We start from the raw sequence: 15,275 nt of genomic DNA, 5'->3' as shown, positions 1-15,275 counted from the left end.
CTCTTCTGCCCCAACTCTTTTGTTTCGAGGGCTTCTTCTGGTCCATAAAAAATCACCGTAAATTTTCAGCTCATTTGGACTCCGTTTGGTATTCCTTTTATGCAAAACTCATAAACAAGGAAAAACAGAAAGTGGCACTGGGCTTTAAGTTAATAAGTTAGTCCAAAAAAATATAAAATAGCATATAAATGCATATAAAACATCCAAGATGGATAATATAATAGTATGGAACAATAAAAAATTATAGATACGTTGGAGACGTATCAGGGGACTCCATCCATGCTCCGCTCTTCGTCCTGCGCCGCCGCTCGAGCTCAAGGCCGAGCCCGATCCGGGGCCGGAGCCCAACCCCACACCCACGCGAAAGCGGTCGCCGCCGCCGCCGCCCACTTGGCCTGAGGAGACCTCCTCCTGGACCGGCGAGTACCGCGAGTGGGTGAGAGCGCCTCCTGTCAACTACGCCGCGAGGCCGGAGGAGGAGGCGGCCCACCCACGCGAAGGCACATTGACTCGCCGAGGAGGCGGTCAACGGCGAGCGGCGGATGCACCGGGAGCAGGAGTTGCACCTTGACGAGGAGGCATTGTGCCTTGAGGAGGAGGAGTGCGCCCGCCTCGCCACAATGCCGCTGCAGCAGCAGACGCCAGAGGAGGCTGACCTAGCGGCCTATCAAGCCGCGTTGGGCACGGTTTTGTTTCTGCGAAAGGCACGTATTTGCTTCCGCAAGAGGTACGACCGCGCCTCTCGCAGACGAAAAAATCACGTTTCTTCCTTTTTTTCCTTCTGTGAGATGCTCGTTTTGCTTTCGCGAGAGGCACAACCGTGCTTCTCGAAAACGGGGAAAAAATGTGTTTTGTTTTTTCCGCGAGAAGCACAATTTTGCTTCCATGAGAGGCACAAATTTGCTTCCGCGAGAGGCACAGTCGTGCCTCTCGGAGACCAAAAAAAAGAATGCGTTTTCTTCTTCTTTTTTTCCCTTCCGCGAGAGGCACGGATTTGCTTCCATGAGAGGCACGGCCGTGCATCTCGAATACGGGAAAAAATGTGTTTTCTTTTTTATTTCCTTTTGTGAGAGGCACGAATTTGCTTCCGCGAGAGGCACGGTCGGAACGGCCGTGCCTCTCGGAAGCGGCTTTTGAATGGTGTGGTTTTTTCATTCGGTCTTGTCCGTAGCGAGATATAAGTAGGTCTCGGCTCAAGGACGACACAACTGGGCCGGCCCATAATCAAGTTGGCACACATAAATCAGTTCTGTTATTATTTTTGTTTGTTTTATTATTTCTTGTTTATACTTTTGAAATTATTATAAATACACGCATTCCAAAAAGCATATTATACTTTAATTGTTTTTTAATGTTCACCGTGAATTCAAAAAACATTAACATTGTGTAAATTTGTGTTAGTGCAATTTGAAAAAAGTTGATGTCAATCAAAAAATATTTCTGACATTAAGAAAACATTAACCCATTTAAAAAATCTACGTGACATTAAAAAATGGAAATTCGTAGAATTCAAAAAATAGTTTATTAAATGTATAATATATTAATGCGTACCATATAAGGCTAGTCATAGTGGGAGTAACATCTCTAGTAACATAAATACCACATAAGCAAAAAAGTTGATGTGTCATGTAATTAAAGAGGAGAGAGATAAATAGAGTACTCCCTCCGTCACAGTTTATAATTAAGGTGCACATCAAAAATCTCTGGGACCAAGGTGATCCACGATTGGCTCCAGGTTTCTTTCCTCTCGACTAAAAAATAGCTGCATAAGTTAAACCACAACGCCTAATTAGCTGAGAAATCAAAGCACAGTAAACAACCAGGCCATTAAACGAGCCGTCCGCATGCATGCAGTGGTGGAGTAGTAAAGCCTGCCTAGTACTAGTCTAATTAACTACTCTAAGCAGTAAATGCCAACGCGCCTTAAACCTCACATATTCTGAAAATGCATGTAAACGGAAGTGTGCCTTATAAACTGTGATGGAGGGAGTAACATAATATGTTACCATCACATAGCGGTTCCCAATACAAAATGAGTCTACAAAGTAATAAATGAAGATATATATGTTACTACACCTATGACACTTCCCACTATGAAGGTACTAACATTGACTAGTAACATATGTACTACCTCCGTCTCGGCGAATAAGTCATTCGCGTAGTTCTAGGTCGACGATTTAACTATCAAAATATGTATTATATGTGACAAAAAATATATATTTAGAAACTACATCCGTGTAGAAATCTAGTGATATACTTTTCATGACATATAACACATATTTAATTCCTTAAATCGATGACCTAGAACTACGCGAATGACTTATTCACCTAGACGAAGGTAGTATGTTACTAGTCTAAGTTACTCCCCACTATAACTAGCCTAAATTTGTTGTGACATTTAAAGAATGTTTGTACAATTACAAAAAATAAATAATTTTCAAAAAATATCTTGTGACATTTAAAAAATAGACAATATAAAAATGTTCAATGTGAAGTTTAAAAATGGTTGATAGGTATTTTAAAAAAAGGTTAAAAACATGGATTTTAAATAATTTTAGACATGTATAGAAAAACAAATTATATGTATAGGAAAAAATGTACAACGAATACAAAAAGTAGACATTAGATCATATTAGTATTTGACAAAATTGTAATTATGTATTTGAAAAATGTGTAACGTGTATATAATATGTGTGTGACGTATACATAAAATGTACAATGCGTACAAAAATGTAGACATGTGTTGAAAATAATAGGAAAAATTAATAAATAAACCCGAGCGAAACCGGTGATAACCGAAGAAAGAAAAAAGAAAACTAAAAAAGGGACAGAATGAAGAAAAATTAAAGAGAACAGTGAAAATCCTGACAAGAAAACCACAGAGAAAAGAAATCACAGCACAACTACAGTACAGGGCCGGCCTGGCAGCCTTGCGCTAGAGGAGAGTCGGAGCTATGTCAAGCAATAAGAAGGGGAAATGTTCAAGGTGCATTTGAAAAATATTTGACATGTATTTTAAGAATATTCAGAACATATATTAGAAAAATTGACACCATGAATTTGAAAAATGTTCAACATGTATCAAAACGATGTTCCACAACGACATAAAAATGTACGATGTGTACGACATGCGTTGCAAAAATGAAAAAAAAAACAAAGAAAACCGGTGAAGAAGCATAGAGAAAACCGAAGAAACCAATTGAAGTGAAAACTTAAAAATGAAAGACCGGGAGGAAAACTGGAAGAAAACCGGAACAAATGGTGCCACTGGGTGGGCGCACTAAGGGAGAAGAGTACCGCAGGGCTCGCATTAAATGAGAAATAGCTCTCGCGTTCGTTTAGGCAGGAACGCCAGCAACCTGGCCCAGATGCTCGAGACAGGCCGTGGGCCGACACCATAGTCGCCTGATCTGATCCGCCGCCCTTACAGTTGGTCCAAAGACGCCGAGGCAGACGGGACCAAAGCTGGCCAAGCGGGCCGGGCCTAGCATGCCGGCCCACAAGCACGCTGTCACAACACTTGGCGGGCTAGGGCCGGCACGCTCTAATAGGGCCATTCCATGCACGCGACACACCTTGGGCCGTGCTTGGGCCAGAAGGGTGCGCACGCGGGCCAGCATGGCCTGGCCGGTTTACTTTTTATTATATATATATATATGCCATAAGGAACAACCCAATAGGCCAAAATCGGTCCAAAAAAAAGCCTAGCAGGCCAATAGCCGAGCGGCCCAACATGCCCGATGTGCCGCCGGGCCGGCCCACATAACTCTTGGGTCGTGCCTGAGCCGAAGGAGGCAGCACGTGGGCACGGCCTGACTAATAATCGTGTCACGACGACCATGCCGCGAAATCACTAATTAGGGCATGTACAATAGTGGTATATGGATACAGATGCCCCATGACAAAAAGTAGCTTGAGGCATCTATATTGATTTTTTTTCTCCCTAATGCAAGGTACTAATAGACGGCCTCTTCAAATAATTTTAAGTAGACTCCCACTACACATGCATCCCTACTCTTCACTTAAACTTTTTTTAGCTCTATGCATCGGACCACACTTTTTCTCCCCCAAGCACCCGCCTCCTGCAGAGGATCCCGCTGCACTATCCGCACCTACTTTTTCTGACATCCGATCCTACATGGTGTATGGGGCATCATCCTGGGGCTATGCATTGGACATGCCCTTAAGGAGTACTCTTTCCAAATATCGCTCCCACCTCCCCATGTTGTGACTAGTGGTGCGCAGCATCGCAACATGGGAGTTTTCCCTTTTTTTCGTCTGTTTATTCAAAACGTTTTATCTCCTAAAGCGTGCATCGAAATCTCAAATTGTTTTCACCGTTGGACTCTTCGCGTTGAGATCTTCAAAACTAGACCACATGTTGATAGGTTTTGACAATACTTTTTTTCACAAAAAACCGGACAAAAGACTGAACCGGGAGCATGTTTTTTTCCTTTCTGAAAGAGGCAAAATTGTGCGTCTCGTGGAAGAAAAGAAAAAGAAAACACATTTTTTCCCGTTTCCAAAAGAAAAAAAAAGAAAAAACATATTTTTTTTCGTTTTTGAGAGGCATGGTTGTCCCTCTCGCAAAAGCAAAACCATGTCTCTTGAGAAAGCAAAAAAAAACAAGTTTTTCCGCACAAATTTTTTTGGTCCGAAAACTTTGGAAGGCCGGTGAAAAACAAAAAAAGTCAAAAAACCGAAAAAAACATTTAAAAAGCCAAAAACATGTGCGATAAAATAAATAAAAAATCGAAAAAAGCGCACAGAGCGCGACACGTGACGGCGACTGAGAGCACGCCAAATGACGCGCTTTTATCCCAACCCAAGTGATGGTTGTGAGGATTTCGAAGGAGCGCTCCTTAACTAGTTGCTCTCGGCACGACGTGGCAGGCATGATTATGATGGGCCGGGCCGGCCCGGCCCGTTTGGCCAGCCCTAGACGGGACAACCCTGACCCCTCACGCGCCGCCGCCGTTCCCACTCCTTCTCCTCGTTGCCGCACCGCCACGGAAGGGAAGCTTCCAGAGCGCACGCAACCAAAACCCGAGTTCCCCTTCCCCTCTCGCGCGCCCGCCCGCCCGCCCACGGGATTTCCTTTCTTCCCCGCCTCCACGCGCCCTCTTCAGATCCATCCATCCGTAAGCGCCTCGAAGCAATCCCCCTGCTTTCCCATTCGATCCACCTGCTCCCGCCGCCGCCGTCGCCGGCCGTTCATCTGACCAGGGGCGAACGATTCCCCCCTCCCCTCTCTGCCTCCTCCTCGCTGTTGCAGGTGATTCCGTCGGGGGCGGGCCACATGGCGGCGGCGCTCGCGGTGACGGACGAGCTGGCCCTGCCTCTCCGCGCGGTGGGGGACCTGGCGGCGGCTGCCGGGGTCTCGCGGGAGGAGGTCTTCGTCATCACGCAGTGCGCCTCGCTCGGTCGGTAACACCTTCTCCTCCATCTCGCCCCTTTCCCCCTGTTACCGATTTCGCTCAAGCGTCGCCCCGCCCCGCCCCGCCCATGCTAGGGTTAGGACCCGCTGCATCTTTATTACACTAGTATAGAATATATAAAATCCAAGGGCTCTTTCTCGAGCGGTGGCTTATAAATCAAATTTGGGATTGCCCCTTGCTCATCACCATATATTGCCCTCTTGCTCGTTCATACTTAGATTTGATCCGTTTAAACTTATTCAACGTATATTGACACGTTTTAGTGTGTTTGTTCACTCATTTCTGTCCGCTCGCATCCGTCCAGATAAAAATATACACTATCTCACATAGTAGAACATCTCTGGCTGTTAGCCTACCACTCATGGGCTGCTATATGAATTATCTATTACACGGTATGTTATGTGTCCCGGCGTCTTTCTTATGGACAAACAATCCAATTGCTGTGTGCTTCACAAATCTGGGAGTAAACATTTCATTATTTTTGCTCTTGACGACTTTTACTTGGACTTTCAGTTTCAATAAGCCACATCCTTGTATGAAACTTAACTCTGTCATGTACCTGTTCACAAAACTTTGTTGTGAACATGGGTCAGGTGGGACCCAAAGCCGCGCGTATGCCTATGATAGGGTTAGGACCTGCTGCATGTTTAGAATAAATACATGTGAGATGATAATATTTCTTGAGGGTTAGATTAGAATCAGATGTGAGGTTGCCCATTGCTTATCAGCACACTACCTGTGTGCTGGTTCTAATTGGGTCTTCTGTTGCGACTTCGCTGCGGTTCAGTTTTGATTAATCTATGTGCACTCCTGATATGCTTGATTGGAGTTTACCTTCTGTTGTTGTAGCTTATGATTTGAAGCTTATGCCTCGAATGCTAATTGCCCAGTTCTTAAATGTCAATCTACCTATCTATCTGTTAAATATAAGATAAGAATACACATATAACACGTACTACCAATAGAGAATGGAGAAAAATAGGTTGGTATCATCGCTTTAATCGCGAGAGAAAAGGAGAAGATCATTCTCCCATCAGGACATCACTCATGCACTTATGTAGTGCTAGTGCAAACTATGTAATTTGGCTAATGTCTGTTGTGTGTACAAATGTTTTATTGTTGTGTCATAACGCTGGGAGGAGTAACACGTACTCCCTCGGTGGGAATACCATTTCATATCTAGACTTGATGCGTTTAAACTTATTCTACATATGACAATCTTAGCTAACTTAAAGTATTACTCTACACATATAAAGAATACACAGAAGATACATACATATAAAGAAGTGGAAAAAAAAGCAATGCTTATATTCTCGTTTCGTTGGAAGAAAAATATACTAAATCTCACAGAATAGAACATTTGGCTATTAGGCTACCACTCATGGGCTGATATATGAGTTGCCTATTACACACTATGTTATTTGTCCCAACGTCTTTCTTATGGACAGACAATCCAATTGTTGCGTAGTTCGCAAATCTGGGAGTAGACATTTCGTTGTTTTTTCTCTTGATGATTCTTACTTAGACTTCAGTTTCAATATGCCACATCCTTGTATAAAACTTAAATCTGTCATGCACCTGTTTGTAAAACTTTGTTGTCAACATGGGTCAGTTGTGACCTGGAGCCGCGCGGATGCCTATTCTAGGTTAGGACCCACTGCATGTATAGAATAAATAACACCTGAGGTGATAATATTTCTCTAGGGCTAGGTTAGAATCAGATTTGAGGGTCCCCCTTACTTCAGCACACTGCCTGTGTGCTGGTTCTAATTTGGTCTTGTGTTGCTTCGTCGCAGTTCAATTGCAATCGATTTAGGGGCACTCCTGATCAGCTTCATTGGAGTTTACCTTTGTCATTGTAGTTTCTGACTTACAGCTTATGCTTCATGTGCTAATTGCCAAGTTCTTAAATGTCCCTCTACATGTCCATCTTTCAAATATAAGAATACACACGAAAGACATAATACCAGTTGAGAAAAGGAGAACAAAAATAGGTTGGTTTTCTTCCTATCAGGCTATCACTCATGAACTTCAATGTAGTGCTGATACAAACTATGTAATTTAGCCAACGTTTGTTGCATGGAGAGATGATTCGATGTCTTGCCTCAGAAGCTGCGGGGAGTACACTTAGTTGTGTTCAGTTTTCATTCTGCTATGCTTTAGTATGTCACATTCTTGTGTGAACAAGTCTTTCATGAACCTGTTCTAAGCCTTTGTTGTCAACATGGGTCAGGTGGGAAGTTGCCTTTTGATGACGCGTCCGTGGGTGCTGTTCTGTCTGTTATAAAAAATGTTGAGAGCTTTGGAGATAAGTTGGTTGCTGAAATTAGCCGAGTGCTGAAAGCTGGTGGAATTGTGCTGGTACAGAGCTTCACACCCTCCACTGACCAGAAGGTAAATTATGTGTCTGTTTTTGCTCGTATCCATTGTCTTGTAATGTTAATTTAGCACAACCTGATTTTCTGTTTCCCTCTGCATTAGCCAAACAATTATATCGAGCGCCAGCTACTCATGGGTGGTTTTGTTGAAGTGCAAGCTTCTGCTACAAACTCGCAAGATAGCGTGCAATCTGTTACTGTGAGTATGACACATCTTGTTAAGGCTGCTCTGTACATGGTTTTCTCCATTGACGAGTGCTAACTGGGATCACTTACAGATCAAGGCAAAGAAGCCTTCTTGGATTATGGGTTCTTCCTTTCCCCTGAAGAAAGCAGTAAAGGCTCTTCCAAAGATTGAAATTGACGATGATGATGAACTGATTGACGAAGACAGCCTCTTGACTGAGGAGGACTTGAAGAAGCCACAGCTTCCAGTTGGTAAAGCCAACAAACCCTCAGATCTTGTTTAAATCTTGTGAAGATGGTCTATTTAGGTTTAGATGCTGAAAGTTTTGCTGTTGCTTCATCAGTAGGAGATTGTGAGGTGGGAGCTACAAAGAAGGCATGCAAGAACTGCAGTTGTGGCAGGGCCGAGGCTGAGCAGAAGGTGGAGAAGCTGGGGCTCACTGCAGAACAGATTGATAACCCTGTCTCAGCTTGTGGCAGTGTAAGTACAATTGCTTCTTTGTGTACAATGCCACTTGTGATCTCCACTAGTCGTTGCATGCATGTGGTCAACTGAATATCTCACATTATTCTCTGTGAACCTGCAATTTCAGTGTGGGTTGGGCGACGCTTTCCGATGCAGCACCTGCCCATACAGAGGCCTGGCGCCGTTCAAGTTGGGCGAGAAGGTAATCAATCACTTCTTCCGCTCTAGCTAGACTCGCAAAATTGATCTTGTTTCGATGCGATATGCTTGCTGACTCCGTTTCCTCTCCAGGTTACCTTGTCTGACAACTTCCTCTCAGCCGACATATGATGACGGACAGCAGTTGCGGATATGAAATGCGCCTTGTTGGATTTGTTGGTTCGTTAGGAAGATATATCTGCGTATGGTTTTTTCGTGGTGATGGTGGTGGTGATGGTGGTTACAGCAAAAGAAGGGGAGTGCGTTTGGAGTAGCAGCTCGTGTTAGCATGTCGTGCGTGTCCTTGCTCTCCCACCTAGGTTGAAGCAAGAATTGGATCGTGTGTGCGCCTCTGTATTCGGCAAGAAGATTACATGCATGTAATTTGACGAAGAAACATATGATGGAAAGACTTTGGTCTGCTACATGTTCTTGTTTTGCTCCCATCTGGTTTATACTACTACTCCCTCCGTTCCCTAATATAAGACTTTTAGCTTTTTTATTAGTATGTATGTTAAGACACACTTTAGTATGTATTTTACTTATTTAGTGCTCCTCCCGTACTAAATTACTTGTCGCAGAACTAAATGTATCTAGACATATTTTTGGTATTTTCAGTTTTGGATACATCCAATTTTATCTATTTGTGTGACAAGTATCCGGGACGGAGAAAGTCTGTATGTAGTTAATATGTTGAAATAGCTAAAAGGTCTTATAAGACGGAGTAGATCATTATAACAAATGGGTAGAACGAGGTAGGGACAGGAACTTCTGGTATATTGGTGTATATACACCTAATATAGAAAAAAAATACCCACTAAATTCCTGAATACAAAGTACAAGTCCATTTAGAGATTCTAATATGGAGTACATGCAAAATGAATCTACCTGACTATATATATCGGTATGTGGTTTATATTGGAATCTCTAAAAAGACTTGTATTTAGAGACGGGGAGAGTACTAATTAAATAAAAGGTTAACAAATTATAAAAATATTTTTGAAATAAACTTAACCTTTCAATGTACTTGTAAAAAAATCCACAAAAAGAAAAAAATCTTGTTGACTTCTTTTCAGAAAAGACAAAAAAAAGGTCAAAATAGTGTGAATAGTTACCTATGATAACTAGCAAACATTTTTTGCTATTTTTTTGCCTTGAAGTCAACGCTGGTTTTCTATTTGTGAAAATTTATATACTAGTGCAAAAGAAAGTCAGGTTGATGTGAGTTAAAAAAATCAGGTTTATTGTTAAAAAAACTTTCAAACTTCGTTATTTTGCCATATGTTACATTATTGTCATTGTATTATACACTTGGGTTGTTGTGTGTCAGAGCATCTACAGCAGGAACCCGCAAATTTGGGTCCTCAAACGTCTGCGGACGCGCAAGCGGACAGTGACCCGGCAGGCTTTAAAATTTACCATTTGCAATCACATACCTATTTTCAAAATAGATGATCATCATGTCTGTCTTGGGCCGGCGGGGCTGTCAAAACACACTGAAAATTGATCATACTTAAGATTTTCACATCCGTATTAGTTCCACCTCGCCGCGTGACAAGCTAGTTAGTCAGCTTAAATAGCCAGATCAACCAAAAGCGGTAAGCTTTTGACATCATTGCAATCTTTCTCAAGAGGACAGACCATCAGTATGAATCTTATATGTTTATCGCATAGAAGATTCATAGTCATGGTCGACGAGGGAAACATTCACATCAGTATTGTTTTTCTTTTGAATCATAATGTGTCGATATAACTGGATGAAGAAAATAAAAATATATTGTCACTGTAGTAAGAGTATCAGCATATACTAACGAGACGGACTTGACACTCGATGAAGAATCATCGGTTAATGAAAATGCAATCTAGTGTCAAGTTATCTCTTTCGCACAGCGAGAATTGATTGATCTATATATTTTTTTGCGGATTGGAATTAATTGACCTATGCAACAACAGAAAAGCTTTGCCGTCATCCGCCGGCGCGGCTATTTAAGCCTGTCGCATCCGCCTCGCGCGGCTACGTGGAACTAAAATTTGGGTGCGGCGATGAGAGAGAAATGAGCTTCGGTGGCGGCAGGTGGGACCGCTACGACCTGCAGCCCTGCAGTGAGGTCGGCGGACGCGCCCGAACGCCTTATATCCACCTCATATTTGGGCAGAATACAAGAGGTGCTGGTTTGACCGGGAGTTTAGGCGGGTTTGGGGCGTCCAGCTGTTGGAAGCATGGATGAAGCTAACTTTTCAGACTGAAACCAGCCGAATTTCTTTCCTAGTCATACGACCAAACCGGCCGGACCGGTTCGCGCCGCACCACCTAGACCGGCCGACTTGTCGTCGTCCACCTTTGGTCACGCGGCGTGTAATATTTTAACTTTTTTCTCGCCGCCTCGCTTTCCTCGAATCCTTCGTCGCCAAGTCGTGGCGGAACTACTCCACCACCACCAGGTCCGTCCGCTCCGCTGGCGACGGAGATTCGCGCCTCGGTTGCTCCTCCTCTTCCTCGCCCCTTCCGCCCGCGCAAGCTTCAGCCGAGTTCCCAGCCCCAGCCGCCTCCGATCTCTCATCGCTCCCAGACCCCGCCGCCGGCGGATCTGCTCCGGCGATGGGGGAGCAGCCGCAGCAGGAGCCGCTCCTCGAGGTTCGCCGCCCGCCCTCCTCCCCCCTTCTTCTTCCCTCCCCTCTCTCCCCAAACACGCTCGCGCGCGAATCGCTAGGTGCCGCCAGCGGCTTCGAGCTTCCGCACCCTATCCCCCGTCCCCGTGTACGCGGTTGGACCGTCCCCCATCCCATCTCCCGGCCCCCTTCTGCTCCGTTTACTGACATGGTAGGGATGAACACAACTCACGAGCAATGAGCAGAGCAGCACAACCCCTCTGCTCTATGCAACTGATGTGATGAAACAAACAGTGCTGCTGTAATTCTTTCCCTGCTACTATTAGGCTCACGGTTTGGCTACCAAGATTGCTCTTGCTCTCGCAGAATCGGGCTTTGGTGTTGTCAATTTGGCTCGAGATCGCACTAGGCTGTATGTAACTAAGGTCACCACTGCAAGATACTTACTGCAAACTCAATGTAGACAGGAAATTTTCGGCATATTTACCTTTATTAGGCTAACTTACTTACTAGTATATATATACTTCTTCAGATATGCAGCAGGTTGCTACAAAGGGAGTAACAGTAAAGTATGCAGAAATTCATCTCAAAATTGCTCCTATGACATCAGCCTCGGTAGATTAGGGCGGTGTTTTCAGTTTATGTTACTTGGATTGTGAACTGAGGCACCAAGTGCACTAGTCTCTTGCCAAGGCCCATTAGTGGAAACCTATTTTAAACATGTAAAATCCAATGCTTTATTTTATAGCTCACCAATATAAACTAAATTTTTTAAAACTCAAATTATTGTGCGTATGGATTACTAACACCAAGGCCACCAATAATTGTTTCTGACTTCGGTCAAAGTTACCCTGTAAAGAGTGATATTTATACGATCTGTAGGACAAACAACAACTCAGAACTCCTCAAGCCTGCGTGCTATGGTTAGCAACACAATGAAAACATTTTAAATTATCCTGCAGCAATGCTCTAATCACCATCCTCCTTCCGTTTAGGTAGAACAATGTGTCACGTCCATACCAGAAGATCATGAAGCCACTTGCTGGGGCTGCGGTCTTCGGCTTGTTTTTTCAAGTTATTCACCTGTCTATAAGTGTGGTTGGTGTGGAGCAGTCACCCAAGGCAACCAAACTTCAAGAAAACCTGACAGTGTATGCTTTTCTCACTGGAGGCGTTTCCGGGATGGGTTCTTTGTGATTGTGCTCGTCCTCTTCGTGCTCTTCGTTATTTGTAAGTTCTACATATCTCACTGTCATTTTCTGAAATGAGGACTTATCTGTTTATTCATGTAAGTTATGGTTCTAATATGTTTGAAGTGTTCCATAGAACTGCTGTTTGATTTTGTTTCCTTTTCGCCGTTTCATAGGTGGCGGGGTCTGGGCGGTGTATCCAGTTGTTTTCTCAATCAGCATCTTCTGTGGCATCTTTCACTGCACAGTCACAGCTCTCTTATCTATATTTACAATTGCAAGTTATTGTTTGGCCTCTTTCAAGTCTGCTGGTGCACCACCAGGCATACGTTGGGGAAGCTATCCCATGGTTGGAAAAAATGATCTTGAGAACTATACTTTCTGTACATATTGTAGTAAACCTAAACCCCCAAGAGCACATCACTGCCGATCTTGTAAAACATGTGTGGTGGACATGGATCATCATTGCCCATTTGTAAGTTGGATAAATTTGACCAGAATGATGTTGATATATTTTGCACTCTGTTGTATCGTGAATTGTTGCTAATTAGTTTTGTCTTGTTTTATTTGCCTTTTTGTTGTGTTCATCTGCAGATTGGGAACTGTGTGGGAGCTTCAAATCACCAAGCTTTTGTCATTTTTCTCATCTCTGTGGTCACGAGCTGCAGTTATGCTGCTATTATGACCATTTATGCAAGTTATTGTATATGGCCCCCTCTAGAGTTTCCAAATGTATCATCATATGGTCAAATGGGTTCTACGAAAGTACTGATGGAGATCATTACTAGCGTGGCCAGTTCTGCATTCTTCTTATCAGCAAGGGGTATAATTCTGGTATATCTTGCATTTGCCAGTCTATCAGTTAATGCGGGTATAGCTGTGTTGCTGTGCCAGCAACTTAGCTTAATATATGAAGGAAATACATATCTTAGCCATATAAGCTCACCAACTGATATTCATGGAGAGAGAGGATTGCGAAATCTTGTTCGATTTTTTGGGTGCCCCTACCCACTTTCTAGACTATTGTTGGGCTACACCAACACTGGCAAGTCGCAGAACAATTCAGGCTCAAAACTTCTTTAGAGGTATGCATCCCATTTCTTCAAGCAATGTTTACTTACCTGGTGTCGTTGTTTCATCCTTTCATATGCAGACCCGCTCTTGTATGGACAAGATAAATTTCCTTTCAGTTGTCCCACTTTTGTTAAGTTGATATACAGTACACTCCACTGTCAATTTTCTTTCCACTTGGCCTTATCAAATGCACAGATTCGGTATTATACATTATGGGCTTCAAAGGCCTCTGCCAGTTGCACCTTTACATATTCTAACTAAGTAGACTAGTCTGTGACAATAAAGTAAATGATTAATTGACCACTACTTGCCGGTGGTTGGTTTATGTTATAAATACTATTCAACGTGTTCTTTCAAGATTGGTGGTGGAGACACCAGTATGCACTATAGGCTGTTTTGCCAGCCTTCAGGACTGTATATTGATAACTATGAATTCTCATCTAGATTATGTAATTAATGGGTCCCTTGCAAATGACAGATCTTTGCTGATTTTACAAACCTGTTTGGCAGAATTTGGTAAATTGATTAGACCAAGGGAATATGTTTGAAGGTTTCATTGTGTGAGTTAGTGAGCTATATAATGGATAAAATGGTTATTTTTTTAATAGTAACTTTAGCTGACCACCGCACACAGAATGGAAGATGGAGCTAGTTAGTAGGCTGTAAGGCATCTGGCCATAATACTAATGGTTCCTCAGTTTCCGTATTCTGTAAACGCAAAGCAATCATGGTATTTTCTGATCCTTCGAATCGTAGACTGAAACAGAGGTTTTGTTTACATGCAGGCTCCATTGCTAATATGTACATTTCACCAATTGAGGGAAGGATGTTTGATTCTGCATTTCTGCTGCCCAATAGCCAACTAGTCTGTACAACTGAAGCTGGTGATGTAAAATAGCAGTGACGTACATGATAATTCCTAATCTATAAGGGTGGCTTTGTTACAAAGATTTTCTTTTGGATTCAGTAGTAGTAAAATGGCTGTCTTCAGGTGGATGTTTCACCGGGGTTGCTTTACTCGAACAGTTTCTGCAGATGCTGAAATACCATGTGGTCCTATCTGTTCATTTCCTACAGATGATCTTGCTGCTCTGGTGAATTGCAGTATCTGGAATTCTGATAGTGGTGGAGTCTTTGCTCCGAGATCACATCTTTTACGGTTGGGTGCTCCAGTAGAAACCATGGTGAAGAAGTGAAGATTAATTATGATTTACAGTGACTCTGAATGATGCTGTGAAGGCGCGGAATGCTTGGGCCACATCTCTTGGCTGTCAAAGTATACTGACATGTATAGGAAAAGAAACCCAACACTTGTTTTTCTTTAAACCATTTATATTAATCATACTGAAGTAGCCTTGGTAACCATGGTCGTCAACTCCATACAACAGGATTTACCTGTGCTGTAATCCTGTATCCAGCCTTGTTGAACTGATGCGCATCCTGTGATATTAACGTATGCTGTGCATCATGGTCGCCAACTTAATCTCTTCTTGTCAGTCGATACATGTTTGCTGTCAGCTCCATACAGGCTCCGGCAGTATATTTTTCAGCCGGTTTCGCGTGTTCCGAGGCCCTTGCATTGGCCGCGGACTTGAATCTTCATCGAATTCGGGTGACGAAATGATTGTGTGGTAGCGGCAAATCACTTGAAGGAGAATTATTTGGGATGATCATCATCAAGGAGATAAAAGGCGAAGCTGCAGTCTTTCTCTGATTTGGAGATCATGTATGCTTG

The 15,275-nt window shown here is 43.1% G+C and overlaps 2 protein-coding genes across 4 annotated transcripts; both read left to right on the top strand.

Moving 5' to 3' along the window:
• Positions 1-4,929: 4,929 nt before the first annotated feature.
• Positions 4,930-9,091, top strand: LOC123055175 (anamorsin homolog). 3 transcript variants are annotated; one of them, XM_044479144.1, is made up of 8 exons: positions 4,930-5,141; positions 5,276-5,423; positions 7,672-7,832; positions 7,920-8,015; positions 8,095-8,254; positions 8,347-8,483; positions 8,596-8,670; positions 8,760-9,091. In XM_044479144.1, the coding sequence occupies exons 2-8, from the start codon at positions 5,300-5,302 to the stop codon at positions 8,796-8,798; spliced, it is 792 nt and encodes a 263-aa protein (XP_044335079.1). In that variant the 5' UTR covers positions 4,930-5,141; positions 5,276-5,299; the 3' UTR covers positions 8,799-9,091. The 3 variants fall into 3 exon arrangements, with proteins under 3 accessions (XP_044335079.1, XP_044335078.1, XP_044335080.1); XM_044479143.1 differs by having other exon boundaries at positions 8,095-8,268; positions 8,340-8,483; XM_044479145.1 differs by having other exon boundaries at positions 5,073-5,423; positions 8,350-8,483.
• A 1,923-nt stretch (positions 9,092-11,014) lies between these two features.
• Positions 11,015-15,005, top strand: LOC123055174 (protein S-acyltransferase 11). The gene is made up of 5 exons (XM_044479142.1): positions 11,015-11,301; positions 12,272-12,506; positions 12,643-12,941; positions 13,061-13,551; positions 14,326-15,005. The coding sequence occupies exons 1-4, from the start codon at positions 11,266-11,268 to the stop codon at positions 13,547-13,549; spliced, it is 1,059 nt and encodes a 352-aa protein (XP_044335077.1). The 5' UTR covers positions 11,015-11,265; the 3' UTR covers positions 13,550-13,551; positions 14,326-15,005.
• The last annotated feature ends 270 nt before the right edge of the window (positions 15,006-15,275 follow it).

Source organism: Triticum aestivum, chromosome 2D, assembly GCF_018294505.1.
Source record: "Triticum aestivum cultivar Chinese Spring chromosome 2D, IWGSC CS RefSeq v2.1, whole genome shotgun sequence".
Taxonomy (NCBI): domain Eukaryota; kingdom Viridiplantae; phylum Streptophyta; class Magnoliopsida; order Poales; family Poaceae; genus Triticum; species Triticum aestivum.
The sequence above is the reverse complement of the archived record's forward strand: the minus strand, read 5'-3'. Positions and strand labels throughout refer to the sequence as shown.

Coding starts and splice junctions, on each gene's coding strand:
- LOC123055174 (XM_044479142.1), top strand. CDS start 11,266: ATGGGGGAGCAGCCGCAGCAGGAGCCGCTCCTCGAG. Junction 11,302..12,271: donor AGCAGGAGCCGCTCCTCGAG/GTTCGCCGCCCG, acceptor CCTTCCGTTTAG/GTAGAACAATGTGTCACGTC. Junction 12,507..12,642: donor CTTCGTGCTCTTCGTTATTT/GTAAGTTCTACA, acceptor GCCGTTTCATAG/GTGGCGGGGTCTGGGCGGTG.
- LOC123055175 (XM_044479143.1), top strand. CDS start 5,300: ATGGCGGCGGCGCTCGCGGTGACGGACGAGCTGGCCCTGCCTCTCCGC. Junction 8,484..8,595: donor CTGTCTCAGCTTGTGGCAGT/GTAAGTACAATT, acceptor CTGCAATTTCAG/TGTGGGTTGGGCGACGCTTT. Junction 8,671..8,759: donor CGTTCAAGTTGGGCGAGAAG/GTAATCAATCAC, acceptor TTTCCTCTCCAG/GTTACCTTGTCTGACAACTT.